The 20,069-nt window shown below is 35.6% G+C and overlaps 2 protein-coding genes across 2 annotated transcripts; both read left to right on the top strand.

The window, feature by feature from the left end:
• The first annotated feature begins 9,159 nt into the window (after positions 1–9,159).
• On the top strand, positions 9,160–11,837 carry LOC126803372 (autophagy-related protein 8f-like). Its single transcript, XM_050531179.1, has 6 exons — positions 9,160–9,231; positions 9,621–9,673; positions 9,808–9,863; positions 10,794–10,846; positions 11,122–11,240; positions 11,557–11,837. The coding sequence occupies exons 2-6, from the start codon at positions 9,637–9,639 to the stop codon at positions 11,643–11,645; spliced, it is 354 nt and encodes a 117-aa protein (XP_050387136.1). The 5' UTR covers positions 9,160–9,231; positions 9,621–9,636; the 3' UTR covers positions 11,646–11,837.
• A 4,282-nt stretch (positions 11,838–16,119) lies between these two features.
• LOC126803588 (root meristem growth factor 10) lies at positions 16,120–16,736 on the top strand. The gene is made up of 2 exons (XM_050531373.1): positions 16,120–16,269; positions 16,377–16,736. Exons 1-2 carry the CDS (start codon positions 16,120–16,122, stop codon positions 16,734–16,736), a joined length of 510 nt encoding a protein of 169 aa, XP_050387330.1.
• The last annotated feature ends 3,333 nt before the right edge of the window (positions 16,737–20,069 follow it).

Raw genomic sequence — 20,069 nt, forward strand, 5'->3', positions numbered from 1 at the left:
AAGTAAAACCAGTTTAGTCATTTACCTACTAGTATTAATTTCTATCATATGGATATACAATGTAGATGTAAACCTAGTGTGTTAACATCATATCGGACGAATTTACATTAGAAATAAACTAATTTCTCAATTTAATTAGATATTCAGTTGTATGGGTAGACATATGAAATTTAATGAAGTAAATTATCTTCGTTAAATAATTAAATCGACCAAGAGCCCGACAAAATTGCACACGTGGCCAAAAGTCAACAAAGTTAGTGCGGATCTGAATAAAAATCGTGTCAGCACATAAATGGATGATCGTAATTGAAGCTACGTGATTCCGATGTAAATCGGAAATTGAATGTCATTGACGATTCAAAATGGTAATCGGACATTCGATTAAATTAATAAATTTTTAACGGTTGTAATTAAATCAATTATTTTCGGTTTAATTTAGTAATGAGAATAACTAATTTTAAATTAATCGGAAAATACATATTGATTTAATTATACAATTAAAGAATTTTATTATTTTAGTGTCATTAAAATATTCTATAAAATAGAAGGCTTGACACTATAAATACCCCCTTCAACATGAAGAGAATGGGACTTGAGAAGAAGAGAGAAAAAACACTTGAGCAAGATCACTCTCGACAAATCCCGAAGTCTCTCAAGTCTACGAAGATGATCAAATCCACGAAGAATCGTCAAGCCACCAAATCGCTCGTTCTTCATCAAATCCAAATCCAAACTCAAGTCCACGAAGAATCATCAAGCGGCCAAATCGCTCGTTCTTCATCAAATCTAAATCCAAATCAAACTTAAATTCTCAAGATCAAGTGCACGTCACCCTTGAGCCAAGTCATATGCGGAGATAGAATTAGATGAGTTCACAAAGAATGTAACCCCGCGCTTGATATTCAATAAATTACATTTTTTTTGTACACGTGTCTGCTTTCTTGTTTGTTTTCATATTATCGTTTTACAGTACGCATCTGTATATTAATATGAACTATCACCATTTTTGACCTTCAATATTTTTCGGTGAGCAGCAACATTTTATCGCTTGAAAATACTCTATTATACATATGGTAGTCTATGTACTGGTTCTTCTCTTCACTTAAGTCATTTTTGACCTTCAATAATATTTTTCGGTTAGCAGCAACATTTCATCGCTTGAAAGTACTCTAAGCCAAGGGAAGACTATTGTTCTTTTATACATAGGGTAGTCTTTGTACTGGTCCTTCTCCTCACTTCGTCACTTTCTGATAGGGCTGGGCAAAGACGTCGGGTCGGGTCGGTTTTCTACCCAATTTATTTTCAAAACTGACCCAATCGGTTAGGTCAAAACAGAAACCAACACCAAAGTTAAATGAGATGGGCCAAAATTATCGAGTTGACCGAATTTTGGTTTGGGTCGGTTTAGTTATGGTTTTAGACCAAAGTCACCATAGTGTCTCACTCCGCCAACCTTCATAGAATTTTCTTTGGGAATTTTTAAAGCCAGCATGGCTCAAGGAAGGTATTGGAGATCACTTGAGCATTCTGGAAGCATCCGGAAGACTTTAGAACCCTCTGGAATATCATACAAGGTTATGGAAAACTTTGAAAGGTCGTAGAAACCTCTAGAGAGTCATAGAAGGCTCTGGAAAAGTCTTAGAAGTCTTTAGAAGGTTTGAGAATGACATGAGCACTTTGTGCGACGTTCTTAACATGTTTTTACCTCTAGTTGTACTTTGTGTAGCTCTTATTGTTGTAGTATTGAGTCATTTAGTCAAGTTAGGAGTCTATGGTAACGTTGGTTGCATTTTGGTGCTAAAACAGGTTGAAAAACACAGAAATTGTCGAGAGTCCTATTTAGAGGATGATTCCTTGTGTAACTAGGAAACCTAGTTAAATTAGGAGTCTTCATTAATCGGCATTTCTATAACATTTGTGATAATTTGAGAATCATATTTGTATTAGGAGTCATTTTTAGACTATGAAACTTACTATTTAGGAAAATCATACTTAAACTGAAACACTTATTCCGTAACTTTCCTAATCGTACTCTCTTATTATAGTAACTTATTTGATATTTTTATATGAATTATCTTGTCTTTATTCTTATCTTTTATTATTTTCAGATTTAAAAAAAATGAGATTGTGTAGCTACAATGAAGGAAGGAAAAAATAGAGGAAAAGTCAAGCAAATGAGGAAAATAAAGAAAGAATGAGACACCTAAAAAAGGAGAAAAGAATGAATTGATCAAAGGAGATTGCACCCACCAATGACAAAAATAAGTGAAAGAAAAATGAATAGAATAAAAAGAGATAATGCAAGAGAGAAAGAATGAGACACTTAAAAAGGAGAAAAAGAATAAATTTATCAAAGGAGATTGCACCCACCAATGACAAAAATAAGTGAAAAAAATTGAAGAGAAAGAAAAAAGAATAGAATAAAAAGAGATAATGCAAGAGAGAAAGAAGGAGACACCTAAAAAGGAGAAAAAAAAAAGGAATTGGTCAAATGAGATTACATCTACCAATGACAAAAATAAGTGAAATAAAAATAGAGAAAGAAAAATGAAGAGTATAAAAACAGATAATGCAAGAGAAAAAGAATAAGAGACCTAAGAATGAGAAAAAGAAGGAATTTATCAAATGAGATTGCACCCATCAATGACAAAATAAGTGAAATAAATTGAGGAGAAAAAGTTCAATCTATAATATTCAATAAGCCAAAACTTTTCTATAAATAGCACATCATTCACACAAAAAAATGATCATTTCTCCTTAGCATTCAAGAGCCAAAACTCTACTAAAACACCACCATAAACTTCCCTCACAAATCAACTAAACCATCCACCCTAAAACCATCATCATCTCCATCAAGTTTCACATATTGCAGCCATACCTCTAAGGTTCCTACAACATGTAATTCTCGCAACTCATCTCCATGACTTCGTTTATCTGTGTTAATATACAATTCTTTGTCTATGAAGATTGTAAGTTGTTGTTTATATGGAAGTATTGGTTTTGTATTTGTTTTAGAATTTTCATATTGTATTTGATATGTTTTTGAGACTATGCCGAATTTATGTTCTTATAATTATTGAAGTTTGTATTTATATTGTTGTGTTCTACTCTACTTTCACTTACTCTTAGATACTTTTCATATATGTGCATATGAATTTAGTGCTTGAATGCAGTCCCTAAGTTTCTATTTGAGTGATATCTTCATCATCCATATTTACACAAATCGAATCATGCCCTAAGTAGGTTCGGTTTGTGTTAAATAAAGTGAGAAATTCTGGAAATTTACATGTACCCCATGATTAGTGACGCTACCGTGAAGCATGTCTCTAACAAAGATTTGGTGCTTAAATGTAATCTTGTTTGATTTCTACTCTAAGTATTATTAAACTTGATTGCATGCAATTTAGGTGAGGCCTTAAGTCAACCTAAACGTCAATAAAAATCTTGCATGATTAGATGTTCCCTTAAGGCTCTAATTGTATTGGTGTCTAAAAGTATGTAATCAGATGAATTATAATGCATGATAGAACCAAACTTGTAATTATGTGGTGCATTGGTGAATTTGGTTTAGTTTGGTAAAGAGAAGTCGATTATGTAAATAGTAATTTAGGTTTTATTTGAGTAGTTAATAATCAATCTCAAACCCCCATTATTTGTTAACACTAAAAGTTTAGAGTTTCCTTCAATTCCCCGGACTAAACGATCTCTGCTTATTCTAAAATAACGATGACATTTTACAGGGTTAATTGTGTGACGCTCGCGCGTCCCATCAGAGAACCTTTGGACATCTCTATATTTCTCTAGAACCATGGAGAGGCTAAGGGAACAAGACCATTCTAGAAGTCTCTAGAATACTCAAGGTGCATCTTAGTCTTGTATAGAGTTCTCTAGAAGTCTCTATACTTGTACATAGTCCTAGAATTCTCTATAACTATTGAGGTAGGATGGGGAGGCCTACAAATAGCAAGGCACCTCTCATATTTGAGACATCAAGTAAATTTCCTTCAAGCATACTAGTAACACTCTTGTAAGCTTTCTTTACTTGATACAAGTTTTCTTTTAGAGATATTATCTTTGCTTTTCAATTGTTCTAGCTAGGTACTGCGAGAGTAAGGCTGACTTAGCGTAATAGATTTACTAAGAACGCATGAGTAACATAACAAAAGAGTAAGCTCGTGACAATATGCTACACTCCCCACCCAATCCACACACACGGGTTGATAATTCAACCCAAATGCAAATTTTTTAAAATCTTGCATGAGGTGGGAGTCGAAACCCCTACCTCTTAGGTGCAAAGAACGGCAAGTAACCATTGCGCCAAACCTACAAGTTATTATATGTGCAAACAATAAATTTATTACCTTATAATGAATTTTTTTTAATACATATATTTGATTCGGTCAATTTGGTTTATATGCGGTCAGTTCAACTTATGAAACTATTTTTGAACCGTTTTTTTTTTCGATTTTAGACTTATTGAATCTATTTTTCAATCCATTTTAAATCGATTTAGCCGCCAAACTATAAATTTAGTTCGGTTCATTTTGATTCGGTCGGTTTATCTATTTAAAATTAGTTTATGCCCGGCCCTACAATTAAATGTAGATGTTCTTTGGAAGTACTTGTAGGGTGGCAAAATTGGGACTATAAAAACTTTCTTTCCGAACCAGATTTCCGTGACAGAGAAAAGAAAGGTGGATTTGCGCATGTATTATATATTGGATATGTTATTTGCCATCCAACAAATTCAAGCTTTCAAGTAAATCAACAAGTAAAAAAAATTTACATTGCCTTACTAGACCGTTTTACTAGTGTAATGACCCCAAAATTTCAAGCCTAAAAACTCAAAATTTTAAAGTCGTTAAACACAAATAATCTCAAATAAACCGAAATCATTTAAGTGTAACAGCGGATCAATTATGAGTTCTCAATACAACTCAGACAACCAATTATTACAACCCAAATTATAATCCATACACAAAATGGAAATGTAATAATTCTCACAAATCACTCGCAAATCTCACAAATGAAATACACAAATCCTCACACACGAATCCATGCTAAAATCTCACCACAAGTAGGATCCGAACGACTTCGAGCCTCTGTAGTCGTCACTCAACCTCCACTAATCAGCACCTGCAGAATTATCCCCTACACCATCGAATTGGTGCACCGGGATTGTAAACACAAACCCGGTAAGCTTATAGCTCGTATGAGTAAAATCACAATACAGTTCGCATATCAATATATACGAAAGATCACAAAACAACAAATATAAATGCCCCCATGAGCCAATGGTCAGCCCATCTGGTTGACCCAAAGAAATATGAAATAATAAGCTCATGAGGAAATTAAGTAACCCTTCTGGTTACCCAATGCATTTATAATACGGGTACCAAGAACGCTGGTACACATCTGTTACCCCTCTCGTAATACACCGCTGATATTGGATAGCCACCCGCTACCCAACATCCAAAATACACCGAGTACCCATGTGCAGATAACCACCCGTTACCTCACATGCAGTACTAAGGCAGACAGACTAGAGCTCTAACTGTATCGTAACTTTCGCCCGGCCAAAGGCTAGGTTCCGACTTGCCAAACACGTACAATAATCTCACATCATATTGTACCAATCACGTCCGAAGACAAATCAACATTTTAACAATCTCAATGTTAAAAATCACGTACAATAATCTCACATCATATTGTACCAAAAATCATGTCCGAAGACAAATCAACATTTTAACAATCTCAATGTTAAAATCACGTACAATAATCTCACATCATATTGTACCAAAAATCATGTCCGAAGACAAATCAACATTTTAACAAACTCAATGTTAAAATCACGTATAATAATCTCACATCATATTGTACAAATCAAAATCACATGCTCGATATTTAAATCTCGTCATCGAAATGACATAAATCACGATAAAATCATAACAGTATATTATATAGCAAACTATATATATGTACATATTTACCATTTATACAATATATATATAATCCATTATATCGTATACATGTCATATTTCATAAACACGTCCGAAGACAAAAACTCGTCCGAAGACAAAACTCGTCCGAAGACAAAACATTTTAACAAACTCATGTTAAAACCACGTACAATAATCACACCTCATATTGTACAAAAATCACATCACATGCTCAACATTTAATTCTCGTCATTCGAAATGACCAATTTCAATGAATTCATAACAGTATATAATATAACAAACTATATATATATGTACTTATTACCATTTATACGATATATACGTAATCCACTATATTGTATACGTGTCGTAATTCAATATTAAAAACTCTTGCAAAAATCTTGGAATCACCGCAAGGGTAGATTCCTAAATAAGTGAGATTTTACTCACCTTATTGACTTGAGCGTGAATCCCTCAATTTCTGAAGATAATTTCCTTCCCTCGCTTTATAGATCACCTTGAAAAGATAAGAAAGGAATTTAGGATCGTTTCGTAAACCTTTAAATGCCGAAATAGTAATAATCGATTACTGTTCAGCAATTTTCGGTTTTACGAAGTTACTGTTCACTATTCACGTTTACCGTACAATACTCAATTAATACGTATTTCTGTACGTATAAATATTAAATACGTATTTCTGTACATATAAATATATATTAATACGTATTTCTGTACGTATAAATATTTAATACGTATTTCTGTACGTATAAATATTAATACGTATTTCTGTACGTATAAATATTAATACGTATTTCTTTACGTATAAATTTTTAATACGTATTTCTGTACGTATAAAAATTTAATACGTATTTCTGTACGTATAAATATTAATACGTATTTATGTACGTATACGTACGATTTAAAAGTAAATACAAATTCAGTAAATAAAATTTACTAAATTACCCTTTTACAAAATTACCTTTTTACATTTACTGAAAGTAATTTATATTTACATTTACCGAAGGTAAAATTTAATTACATTTACTGTAGTAAATAAAAATTACATTTACATTTTACCATACACAGTAAATTACCAAAATACCCCTTCAGACAAAACTAATTACACCGCCTCACACGGCGGCGCGTGTGGCACACGCGCCACCTCCGGCCGGCCGCGCGTGGGGCCCACGCGCCGACACTCCCAACAACGCGTGTTGCACCACCGCCGCCCCCAAACCTCTCCCTTTCCTTCCTCCGCCCTTCCCACGGCCTCACGCCGCCCCTAGGCTACTCTACGCACTCACACGCGCCGCCTAAGGCGGCGGTGCTTCACTCTCCTCCATACCTCCGATTCTCCTCCGAAACTCTTCCAAATCAATCCCTAAATCCTCCCAAATACTCCCAATCATCATACAATCACACTCAAACGTCAAATTCATCAATTCATACCTAGATTAAACCGTGGAGGCTTCGATTTGTTCGTTGGTGAAGCTTGAGGCAGTCGACGTCGATCTCGAAAGGAGGTCAGGCCGCGTGGTGAATGGAGGTGCAGGCCTTGTCGTGGAGGGCTCCGGGAGCAAGGGAAGGAGGAGGCGTGCCCTCCTTGAGCACAGAGTCGGCGAAGGAGCTCGGGGCGAGCGATGAAGGTCTTGACGGCGGGTTCGTGTGTCGCGAGCTCGGGGGTTGGAGAGGGAAGCGGTGCGGCGCTTCCTGGCTAGGCGGTGACAATCACGTCTCCCTGTGAAGGGAGATCGGAGGTGAGGCCGAGAGTGAAAGGGAGAGGGATCGAAGAGAAAGAGAGAGGAAGAGAGAGAGAGGGAGAGCGGCGGGATGAGAGAGAAGAGAGAGAAAGGGTTTCTGATTATGGAAACCCTAATCCCATAATTATCTATTTATACTAGTTTCCAAATCGGAAACTAACTTCCGACGTTAATAACTTTTACCTCCGACGTCCGATTCGAACGCGTCACATATCCACGAACTCGTATCGACGAGCTCTACAACTTCAGTGAAGAAAGTTTTCACAACCGAGCAACGAATTAAAAGTCGATAAATTCGTTCGGAAACGTAACGTTTTCTTATTAAACGTTCTCGGAACGTTTCCGTTCCCGTTTCGTAACGTTTGCAAGTAATCATATTCGGTTTAAATCAAACTTCACAACTTAATAGAATTTAATTCAATCAAATATCGTTTAAAAACGAGGGTTATTACACCAAGATGGATGATTAAAAGACACCTAATTCCCTTTTACATTTCACAATTCGAGCCAAAGGAAAAAGAATTTCTACATCAGAGGCTGTTGATATAGTTTTTTTTTAAGAGATAGTTTTTTTTTTCATTTTTGTCTAATTTTTTGTTTGTTGAACCATATACGGTTCTCATCATCGAAAAAAAAAACTATGTACATTTATATTGATTTTATCTTTTTTGATATTATTTTATAGTGTGTCAGGTTCAAAAGAAAAACTATCTTATCTAAAGTTCATAGATCGAAGTTCTTCACTTGAAAATCAAAGCGTTCCCACCTATGGTTTCTCTAAAATCAAACACAGCTGTTGCATGGTAAAAACCTAACTAAGGCTAGTTTTTGGGAATATTTTAAAGCGGCAACATGGTACTATTTAGTTTGAACCGATTACTCCTTTAGACTCTCAATGTTCAATCAATTAGTCCATCTTCAGTTCCTTTCCGTTTAATAAGTTTGTTAATTTGGTGACGTGGACAACATTTTCTTTCAAAATCATTTTAGTTCCTTAAATGCTTCAGGTGTTTTGTTCTTCTTATATCCACAAATTTACGGAAACAAATTTATTTACCTATATTGTGCCCATCATTCTAAACTTATAATATGTGTATTTTCTCAACTCATATTTAGATAATAATTGAGCAATTAAACATATGTCATGAGTTTAAAATGACAACCACAACGTTACACAAATAAATAGTGATCGACAAATTTATTTCTCATACTCACTGCTACTAAACAACCCACACCCAAGCCTCAGGTGATCACTCTCATCTCAAACCAATGGCAGCCTGACAATATTACCATCAACGGCGAATTCGTAACTAAATCACTCTCCATCTACGGCTCTGATTCTGAGATTTAGTGCTCAAACCTCATGGGCCACTCCATCCCTAGTGGACCAAACCAAACCAAAGTCCAAACCCACTCTCAATACATACGCAAGAAGCAACCTCTTTAATCATTTGATCTCTCTCATCCTCCAAGCCAAGAACAAACACGTCGGCCGATTATCAGTGGCTTCTACTCTTCTCCAATCTTTATCCGTAAGTTCTTCGTTCAATTATTCTCCTTTTAATTTTGGGTTCTCCCTTTTTTTTTTAATAAGAAATTATCCGTACAAGTTTCCTCCGACAGCTTTTGGTTTGTGACACAAAATTTATCAGAATCAGAGAAGGGGATTTGGTAAAGACCGATTCTTTATGTCATGGAATTGAAGTTTATCTGAAATTGTTTGTGATCGTTCTGGGTTTTGGGTCATGTATGAATTCACAGTTTTGTATGATCATCTGCATGGTTGCGTGTGTATGTGAATGCTCTGAAGTTTGCTTCTTTGATCATTGTTCTTATGAAATCGATAATTTGTTGCGTGACAAATCTAGAGACTGCAAATTGTGTTTGTTCTGTTTGTTACAGCTTGGTTCTTGTTATGCAGTTTTGATTCAAGAAAAATGACAAAAAGCACCTTCAAGCAAGCACATGAGTTTGGTAAGTTTGGTTGGTTTTTTTGATTGATTATGATACTGGAGGCTATCTCATGTGTTTTAGTTTCATCAATTGAAACAGTTGTGGTTATGTCTATGAAACCAGTTGCATAAATGTTTGTTGTCTTTTCTATGCAGAGAAGAGGCGTGCTGAGGCTTCGAGGATCAGAGAAAAGTACCCTGATAGAATTCCAGTAAGGACTAAGCTATGTCTAGAAAATTATGTCCTCTTGTTCTCAATCTGTTCTGTGTGTCCAAAGTTTCCTAATAACTTGCCATTCATCAATGTTTGTTCCTGTGTTTATTTTATGGTTATTTTTACTGTTTTTTTTCTCTTTCTAATGTCCCTTGTTTTAAGATTTGAGTGATTCAGCAAACTTTACATATTAGAATCTAGTAAATTATACATGATTCATATCACAGCATTGACGTATTTCCTTCTTGTTTAAATATTTCAACAATCGCATGTTATCAATTTATCATAATGTGAACCCTGGCACTGTAGGTTAACTCGTGAGTGCCTTGCTTGCGTATAAACTGTTAGCTCTATTGCTGCCCCAAGTTGTATTGGGTGTTGTAGTGTGGGCAAGTTCTTTCCTACTTTGTGCTTAGTAGAGTTATACAAGTATTTATTATACAAGTAAATACTCACCAGACAGACATCGGCCATGATCAAGTTTGGAGAATATTCTTTTACAAAATTTCATAAGTCACACGTCAACAAGGGTGTTAAAGAAGTCATATATGGGTAACAATACTGGAGTGTTGTCACTTGACATAACAAACAGGTTGTCGGTGTCTGTTATTTAATTTGGTGTTTTACCAGTGCTATGAGATGTATTTCTTCAGATTAGTATCACTAAAAGTCGTGTAATATAAGAAATTTAACTGCTTTGTTAAACTGGCAATTTGAGCTGAATTCACTTTTCTTTCAAATTAAGCATGAACAATGTTATACTTTAGTATCTCCATCATCAGTTATACAACCAGAATGATATGGAGTGTAATGCTTTGTTCTTCATGTGTTTTATGGAATGTTGGAATGTGGATTGGGCATGCATAGTTACCATATAGACTGTCATGAACCGGAAATATCATTAGTAATGTATTCTGATGTGCTTCAGGTGATTGTGGAGAGGGCAGAGAGAAGCGATATTCCCAACATTGACAAGAAAAAGTTAGCACCCCTTCTGTCAGTTCGTGTAATTCTAACGTGCTATAGATTGTTGAACTCAAAATTTTTGGTATACTCCTCTTCTTAAAGGAGGAAGAGGTGTCATGGCTATGTCAGTTTTTGTTAAAAGGAGTCACTTTGGTTTTCACTTTGGCTTTTTCATTGTGGACTCTTTTTTTGTTTTGCTTGTATGTCGCCATATCATTACTACCTACAAAAAATATTATTGCTAAACTGCTTGAATAGTTCTAACTGTGATCTGATTATCTACATGACAGATACCTAGTACCAGCTGATCTAACTGTTGGTCAATTTGTCTATGTCATCCGCAAGAGGATCAAACTGAGTGCAGAAAAGGCCATCTTCATATTTGTGGACAATGTTCTCCCACCTACAGGTACTTGATAGTTAATACAACTTAAACATCGACCATAGGGAGGGGGAAGTACTGAATCTAAATAGTTTTATTACTGGTTGTAGTCTGAAGTTAGTTGGAAATGTATTCAATAAGATTATGTGACATATGAACTACAGTAATAATACTTAAAAAGAATTTTCGACACCTTTTCTTTCCTGGAACTAACGAGGAAATGATAAGTGGTGGGATTTTTACAATAGTAATTGCAATTTGGTCATGCCAGAGGTTTCGATCTATAAAACCAATTCTACTTTTTCTAAAAGATTGAGGGAGATTCTGTTAAATCCTTTTGCAGGAGCTGTAATGTCTACTATCTATGATGACAAGAAGGATGGCGATGGATTTCTGTATGTTTCATACAGTGGTGAAAACACATTTGGGTAGGGGGTGGGAGTTGCTTGATTACTTTTCATCGTTTATGTTTCTGAAGTGTTCAGTTGTCTTTAATCAACAGCTCTTTTATTTAAGTTCGAGCATTGTTTATTTCTCTGTACAGTAATAGTTTGTGTATACAACTTTCCTGCAACACATAAGATGCCATGTTAATGAATAATTCCAAATTGTCAACTGTCAAGTGTGTTTCCGGTGTCTCTGGTAACTGAGCTAAATGCAGAACGATACTGCCGGAAGAAACTATTGCGAAGCGGAATAGGAATGTTATATGGTTTGTTTAGGTGATGCTTGATTGGCAGAATGGCAGGAATGGAATGGAGTGGATATGTTGAAATGATAACCATGTTAGAAACATGCGGCTCCAACGTCTCCAAAACTCAAACTTTGCACCTGGAGGCTGGATCGTTGGTCGAACTAATGTGTATGTAGCTCCACACGTACATTCTGGATTTCTGGTATATAGTTCAAATAGAATTAGGCATCAATGCAATGGTTCTTATTTTAAACAATTGGATCCCCAACCTTAGCTAGACCACCAAAGCCATCCGGAGCAGACATTAGAGTCGGTAAAGCTTCATTCGCCAGCAAGTGAACGTTGTATTCGAGCAAAGGCCAAGGAACCAAAAACCTCTCAGACATTGTACTCCTTCCCACTTGAACCACAACATGCGACACACCAGAAACCAAATCAGACCAGCCCTCATCAGTAAATCTAGTACAGGTAACCCTACATCACCCTGTTCCTGGCCTCCTTGGGTGTCAAATTTCGCCCGAATTAACCATAGCTATGGCCTCTTATGTTATGCGACCGTAATATATTGTCAGTTTCACCATTGTTACGCTAGAAATAAAAGGTTCTAGATGAACTCTCGTAACGTTTATTTCTCGATACAAACATGCAACGAAGTAATCACATTCTGGATCAAACGGCAAAATATGTATTGTTTGATACAAAATCTAGTCTAGAATTGTCTACATTGTATAATACAGTATTACAGTTGGGGATGAAGATCTCGTTAACTCAAATGAGACAATTCCACGAGAGACATGAGAGATGTTCGACTGGACTGTTCAGAGCCAGGGCGACGACGACCACCTGGGGTGATTGACTCAGTAACATGGGTGATAGCCACGTGTCGAGGTTGGCCAGTAATGGCGGTTAAGCGGGGGCATTTTGTCGTGTTCATTGGTAGGGGAACAAAGCAGGAATGGTCCACGCTGCCCTTGTCTGCTGTCCCCACATGCACCACAGTAGAGCCCACAGGAAGCGCATTCATGTTAAGCTGTTCCTAATTCTCTCCCATCTCAAGTCTCAAGAACCCGTGCCGTTGCCTTAATTTGAGTAATTTCCATCGAAATCTTGGTAATTTCTACTTAGTTATTACCTTGCCCTAAAGAGAGAAGAAACTAGAATTTAAGCTAATTATATATATGCTCTATATGTTAGTTTCTTGCGACGACTTGTGAGTACTTGACTTCTTAGAACACTTACTACAATCGTTCTTGTTCTTGTTTCAAAGTTCAAACTAGTGTTGATGTATTGCTCATGTATACAGTTATTTTCGTCTTCTGAAGTCCAGAGTGAGTTGCAGCTGCTGGCCTGCGGCTAAAGGTCTTCCAACACTGTTCTGACGGCGATCGAGCTTCAACTTTTTACGTTTAGTTGTTTCAATGCAATGGATATATGAACCCTGAAACAGTTAAGCGGCCAGTTTTCTCAAAGATGTACATATGAGTAATCGATGCTTATGCGTTTCAGATCTTTCAGGTCCAAAAGATATCTACATGAAGTTGTTTGGATTGATCGAACTAGGTCACCCCGGCGCTGTAAATTTGAGATACTTATACATTGTATTAGCATAAGAAAAACTAAAATAATTAATACAAACTAACGACTGAGCCACTGAGCGAGTTTGTTCATATATAGATAGAGTTGTTCATCTAGACTGATCACTGGGGCGCCATTTTACGGAGACCTAGCCTTAGAGTTTAATCCCGGTTCCAGAGACGACCAGATTTAGCATTCGGCATGTGAACTTGAATAATATTATATATATGCCTCTTGTGCTTAACCAAAGGTTAATGTGTTCTTTGGAGTTAATTTCATATATATCTGCACGTTCATATATAAACAAATACAGCAACCTCGAGTTTGTACTTGTAGTATGCAAGACAGAAGTAAACCTTTTAGGTATTGCATGCATAAATCAATACAATTATGATTATAATCAAACCAGTAATGACTAGCATGGAAACAGGATTTAGGGAACTTTTTACTCGATCTAATTTATATATTAAGCTTTGTTTATTGAGTTTTCTGATGTTCTGGGCTTCTGGCATTAGTTTGCATCATTAGTTATTTTTTTAATACTAATTTGTAGCTGCTGTATAAGAGGCTAATTAGAAGGTACATATATACGATACTATATAAATAGCGGTGGATGCTGACTAATACATTAAGAACCATGAAGTTCTCACCAACAACTTCCTTACAAGCATGGAATCGTAAACTCCTAAATTTCCTTAATGTTAATTACTGATGAACTTCAATAACTAGCTACCTAGCCGGCCTCTAGGCGTCGAACCTCGATCCATTGATTTCAATTTAAGGAGACTAAAACTTCGTAGAAGGAGAAAAGTGTGTGATCTCATACGAGCCTAGCTATAGTTCTAAATGAAGGAAAGCTAAGGTTCGATCAATTCCCACAATTAAGTAAGACGTGTCAGTCGTAATGCTACATTGTCCACAGTCCACACCTACTAATTTAGATTTGGTAATATAGTACTTATACTATTTAATTCAAATTGCTTAATTTTGTAATCTGAATTTGGCGTCCAATTCCGATTTGCGAAGGATCAACCGATTGAGTACGTCTAAAGTATTTAGTCTACATCAATCCAATCGAATTAATTATAAATCATACGAACAAATATGCATCTTAATATATTAGTGCATGTAATATATAGTCGATCAGTAACATTGCTTTACTTGATGTGGCCTATACCTACGTACACTTAACAAATTGTTCACCAAGCTCGATCGATCATCTATTATGTATGTGTCGAATGCCACGTTGTTTGGTGACTGAATTTGTTTAGACATCTTCAATTGGTTAATCCATCTCAGTATGTTGCAAACTGAGGAAAAGTATTCGCCCGGTAAGTATGTACTAACTTTCATAGCATATCATTTTCAATCTACTATTTCAGAATGCAAGCCTGAGAGGTTAATTAATAACCATGCCAGCTGAGTATGCATGAATATTAATTTAGGCTGATTCAGAACTCGTAGTAAATTTGCTAGTCTAGACAGGATTTAAATCCCTTTAAGTAGTAATTACGCTCGACCGATCGATCGAGCTAGGGCTATAGGTTTAAACAAGTTAAATTCAATATGAAAGTTGTACGTTTGAGTCCACCTTAGGTTCTAGCTAGAAGGCTAGCTGTTCGAGTTTGCAAGAAGCATATATTTTTTTAAAAAATCGATTTCGATCGATGTCGAGAATGTTAAGTTTCAACATTGGATAACTTTTTCATTCTTATATTGAGGAAATAATAACAAAGGTCTTCGTTCTCCTCTTGCTTCATGTAAAGTGTTACATTATCATATATGATCAGATGTCAAGCTTGTCTAGCTACAGCAGTATGTGTTCCTAGCTAGCTACTCTTTGTATGTACCTACCTAGGATGAACTGATCATAAATTAATCTTAGTACCTTAACTTGTGAGATTAACCGTCTCAAAAACTAGTGAGATTAGAAAATTTATAGTCAAATTGCCAAGAGGGTACGTAAAAAGAGAGGTGCGCAGGCCGGGACTAGGAACAATATATTGAACAAATCTATGATTCTTTTATCTAATATATATATATATATATATATATATAAGATCAAATTAGTTAGACAAGTAATATATATGGGAGTGCCATCGCCCATCGGTATATTCAACTAAGCAGACACTACCTTTCTCGATTTTGCCATGTGTTTCACTTCTACCAGTTATACTTTTGGTTATTTCCATTTGTTTTGTATGCATATGTACTTTGAGAAGTAGAAATCTCTTTTGACCCTCCTATATATAATCTTAAACATGGGTGAGAGTTGTTTCTTCTTCTTCTTCTTCTTCTTCTCTGGTGGGTGTCGTCTTCGGACCCTACAGAATTGAAATTTGAGAGACCACCCCGTATCTTCGATCTGAACTCACTGCTCATCACATTTTCATTTTCACACTACTGCTTACCCATACAGCTCCATGTTCTTCTAGCTAGAACAATTAGCCTTATATTTCTAAAAATGCTTACTTGCATTTAATGGTCATTCTTCATATCACCATCGAGCCCTCTCAATCCCTACATATACCACCACCAATACTACTAGCACTTCTACAAGCACCTTCTATATATCCACCATCAAGATTATTCGCAACTACATGTCATATAGTTTCTATTTGATCGATCGATCTGAATATGTCAACCTGCAGCGGTGCTCATCAATGTCCTCTGTATCTTTTTCTTTTGCTTCTATGCCTGCTTTCCTTGCATGCATGTAGTGCCCGTCGTCTTGCTGCGGTTGATGATCCTAAAAAATCTACGAAATCGCTTCATTTCACCAACAAGGTAAGTAGTGAAATATGAATCCTTGTTCTTCATCTTCTGCTTTCATTTTGTACATGTTCAGATCATGAAAATGCAATAATATTTAATGACTTCATGATTTTCTGCAGGGTAATGATGTTAACATTACAGGTGTGCCGAAAGTTGAATCTTTCTCGTCATCAAAGGCGGTTCTTGAAGTGACAGAAGGATCAGAAATCAAGGTGGATACGGAAGCCAATAGCGATGATAGTACTAAAGAAGAAGGTCCTAAACAGTACTACACAACAGCTGCCCCGAATGTCTCGTCCAGGAAAAGGAAAATATCATCCTCATCCTTAAGCGGTGCAGATCAGAAAACGAAAATGAGGTCTGATCAGCATGTTTCAGTTTCATGGCGACTGCCGAAGAAGAAACGAGGGATTCAGAAGCAACCAGGGTTTAATCTGGACTACTCACCCCCGAAGACACACCCTCCTTCTCATAACTAATCATCATCGATCTATTTTATATATGAAAATATATATATTTATAGATATGATTTCTGGATCCCTTTTTCTTCTTCTTAGTTCGTTTTGGTCTATTTCTTTTCTGATCGATCACCCGCGATGTTAATGAAAATGAATATTACTTTTCTTCAATGAATGAACCATCTTTGCATGTGGAAGTTAAGTATGGTCAAGAACTTGTAGCGCCTTTTCCTAGCTATGGTTAGTATGGTCTACGCATTATAACATGTGATTAATAGATACAACTATATATAACACACACATATATATAACAGTTACTATATATTAAGTAGTGGCTTTTCATCATCACATTTAATGTACATAAGAGGATGCTCTCCGTATTTAGCCACAAATTTGTATAACGTTCTCATAAAGTTTGTATGTGGTAAATTTCCTCGTGATGATTGATGAGTGCTCTCATAAATGTACATATATAACAGCTTCGTCTTCTAACGTTCTGTCCTGCTCACCATATGACATTCTAACGACGCTTTTAATCGTTTGAAATATTTCTTTCACCTAATCGACGTTTCAACCTGAACACATTTGTTTAAATTCGATCTTCTGGAAAAAGGGTAAGAGTACGTAAGGGCCGGCCATGAGATATTTTCAGTTAACCTTCCAGAGCAGAAATGATCGACTTTGTTTTTCGGCTTAGATGATACCGTGGGATTATTTATAACTGAATTATCTGATATTTCATGCATGTGTTATATCTTCTGTTGGGGGATTACTCATCACGTACGCGTTGACGTTAAAAACTTAATATGTTCATCGTATGAATTTAACATTCAATATATGTTATGAAGACAACGATGAACCAATATTTGATGAAACAACAATGAACCAATATTTGATGAAACAACAATGAACCAATTAGCTGGTTAAGGTTATGTCTTCGTGCCCTAAACCCTAAACACTGGGATCGTCGGCGAGGAAAATTTTATGAGATACGATGGAGTGGTAGATTTCCTGATTATTACGAGGGAGAGGTGCGCAGTTGTTATAGTTGACCCCACACTGATTTAGTTGATGTTTAAATATATCAATGGATTTGACCATTCATATTTTTGTTGGTAGAAATTGAGGCAATTAGTCTTCAATGCTTCAAAGGTCGAACATCTCATGTGAGTGTGTGGCAAGTAGAACGTACTAATGAAACCAAATATAATAGTACGTACCCGGATCGTCGAATAGGGAGCTCGCCACCCATATCGACAGTCATCACAGCCTCCTCCGATGGGAATATAGAAACCGCCGCCCCATCCCCGCCACAAGAACGCTCAATCAGTTTAGGGTTTGTACATTACCATATATCTGATATTCATATATATATTTTTTTATCTATTAATTTTGGAGCCACAATCGAAGATTCGAAGTCAACTGGTGACGAGCTCAGGGTTAATTTGTCTTAATTCTTAATGATACGTACCCGAGGCATGCGCTAATTAATTAATTTTCTTGATGTATTATGGTAATGGCTTGCCAAGTCCATGCATTTAGGGCCTTTTTGCGTGAGCTCGACTCCTCGATCTTTCTGAGGTCGTTGACAATGCAATGAAGTTCAAATTCATGTTTAATCAAATCCTTCTGCCAAGATAAAACAGTGAACATTTCTCTCCTCCTAGTTAGTTTGACCTTCATATCATTGTGTACATATAGCTCGTGCAACCCTCCTAGTTAGCTTAATTAATCTACTTTATATAGTTTGGAATTAAACAAATTATGTAGGGTAGTCATTTAGCACCATTCTCTAGAGGCCTCAAGACCTAACAAGTGAGACATAAGATGCAACATTTTCTAGGGTGTCCCTGAAAAAAGATAAAAACTACATATGAAATTCATCTCAGTTTCAAAATCCCAATGAACATCAATTTATTAATTATAACAAGTAGACATTTTTTTTCTTTGGGTTATGGAGACAAACATCCTAGCTAGATATCCTTAGTAGCCAAAATTCCTAACAAAGCCAACAAGAAATCCACTCAATTTGCTTCTTCCCAATCTGATCTAATGGCTCAAGTTGCATCCCAGCTAATCCGATCCTCACATATAGCCTTTGTAAAATTCATTTCCTTGTTTCTCTGTTTTTGTCAATTTTTATGTCTCATTCATCCCAAAGGGAGAAAAGTAAGAAAGAAGTACATGTTCCAAGATGGGTACTTCACTTCATTCTTGTCTACCTAAAGAAACCAGATTTGAAGGTCCCTATATCTTATGTCTCCAAGATTTAGTAAAATTCACCCAGTTTAATCAATCAATTTTTGTGCTGAGATTTATATAATGTTGGTAAGCTAAGTCCTCGACCATCTATGATCCATGCATTCCTCTGCTTGGAAGATGGAAAAAAAATATTCATGTACTTTCTGAAAACTGGACACAAACATGCATCTTTCAAGAGTTTACTTCACCAACGGGGCAACTGGGGCGCCCTTTTAAAACTCAATATTAGATATAAACTCAATGAAACCCCCTTTTTAAAATATATCCACAATTAATTTTTCTTTCAATATATACTCAAAATATTTTATTATCAGTATTTATTCATTTTATAAATGTCTTATCTACCATTCTTATACATAAAAAGTTATATTAAATTATTTCCTTACTTTTAGGTTTATACATCCATTTGATATAGAATTAATGAATTTCGTCCATAATTATTTCATTGTTTTAAATTCATATCACTAACTTCAATCTATATATATACTCATCACTGAGTTATTCACTTTTGCAAGTTTTTCGTATCACTATGTTGTTCTTCTTCCATCAATCTATTCAATTTCTTAAAGTTTTACACAATTCTTGTTTTTAAGCAATAGGAGCTAGTAAAACGAAAATTATATGAGAAATTCTTATCGTGAGGTACGTACACATTTTTGTTCTTGAATGATCTTTTTTTTCTTTATGTTAGATATATTATAACATAAATCCACTGTAAGAAGTATAATATTATTTTTTGGGACGAGAAGCATAGGTAATATATATACACTAAAAAATCTAATAGATGTACATTAAAATTATATATATGCATGTTTTCCTCGATAAGAGGTACAATATAAAATTTCCATATGTCAAGAAAATGCTCCTAATCTTTAGGTTGAAATTAAAAGAGATACATATTAACTAGGTTGTCTCGTACATATTGTCACAATCCCGAAATTTCGAATGATAAAAATTCAAATTCGAAACCATGAAAACTCTAAAACAATCTCAAATATATTGAAATCATCTTATAATAACAGTGTATCGAAACTGAGTCCACAGCACGACTCAGTCTACTTGAATAATACATAACAAGTTTATACCTCAGTA

Source organism: Argentina anserina, chromosome 7 (assembly GCF_933775445.1).
Source record: "Argentina anserina chromosome 7, drPotAnse1.1, whole genome shotgun sequence".
NCBI classification, from domain to species: Eukaryota; Viridiplantae; Streptophyta; class Magnoliopsida; order Rosales; family Rosaceae; genus Argentina; species Argentina anserina.

What these genes read in the sequence shown, in the direction of transcription:
- LOC126803372 (XM_050531179.1), top strand. Translation starts at nt 9,637, where the DNA reads ATGACAAAAAGCACCTTCAAGCAAGCACATGAGTTTG. An exon ending in AGTACCCTGATAGAATTCCA is followed by an intron (nt 9,864 to 10,793) that starts GTAAGGACTAAG and finishes GATGTGCTTCAG; the next exon opens with GTGATTGTGGAGAGGGCAGA. An exon ending in CCCAACATTGACAAGAAAAA is followed by an intron (nt 10,847 to 11,121) that starts GTTAGCACCCCT and finishes TCTACATGACAG; the next exon opens with ATACCTAGTACCAGCTGATC.
- LOC126803588 (XM_050531373.1), top strand. Translation starts at nt 16,120, where the DNA reads ATGTCAACCTGCAGCGGTGCTCATCAATGTCCTCTGTATCTTTTTCTT. An exon ending in CGCTTCATTTCACCAACAAG is followed by an intron (nt 16,270 to 16,376) that starts GTAAGTAGTGAA and finishes GATTTTCTGCAG; the next exon opens with GGTAATGATGTTAACATTAC.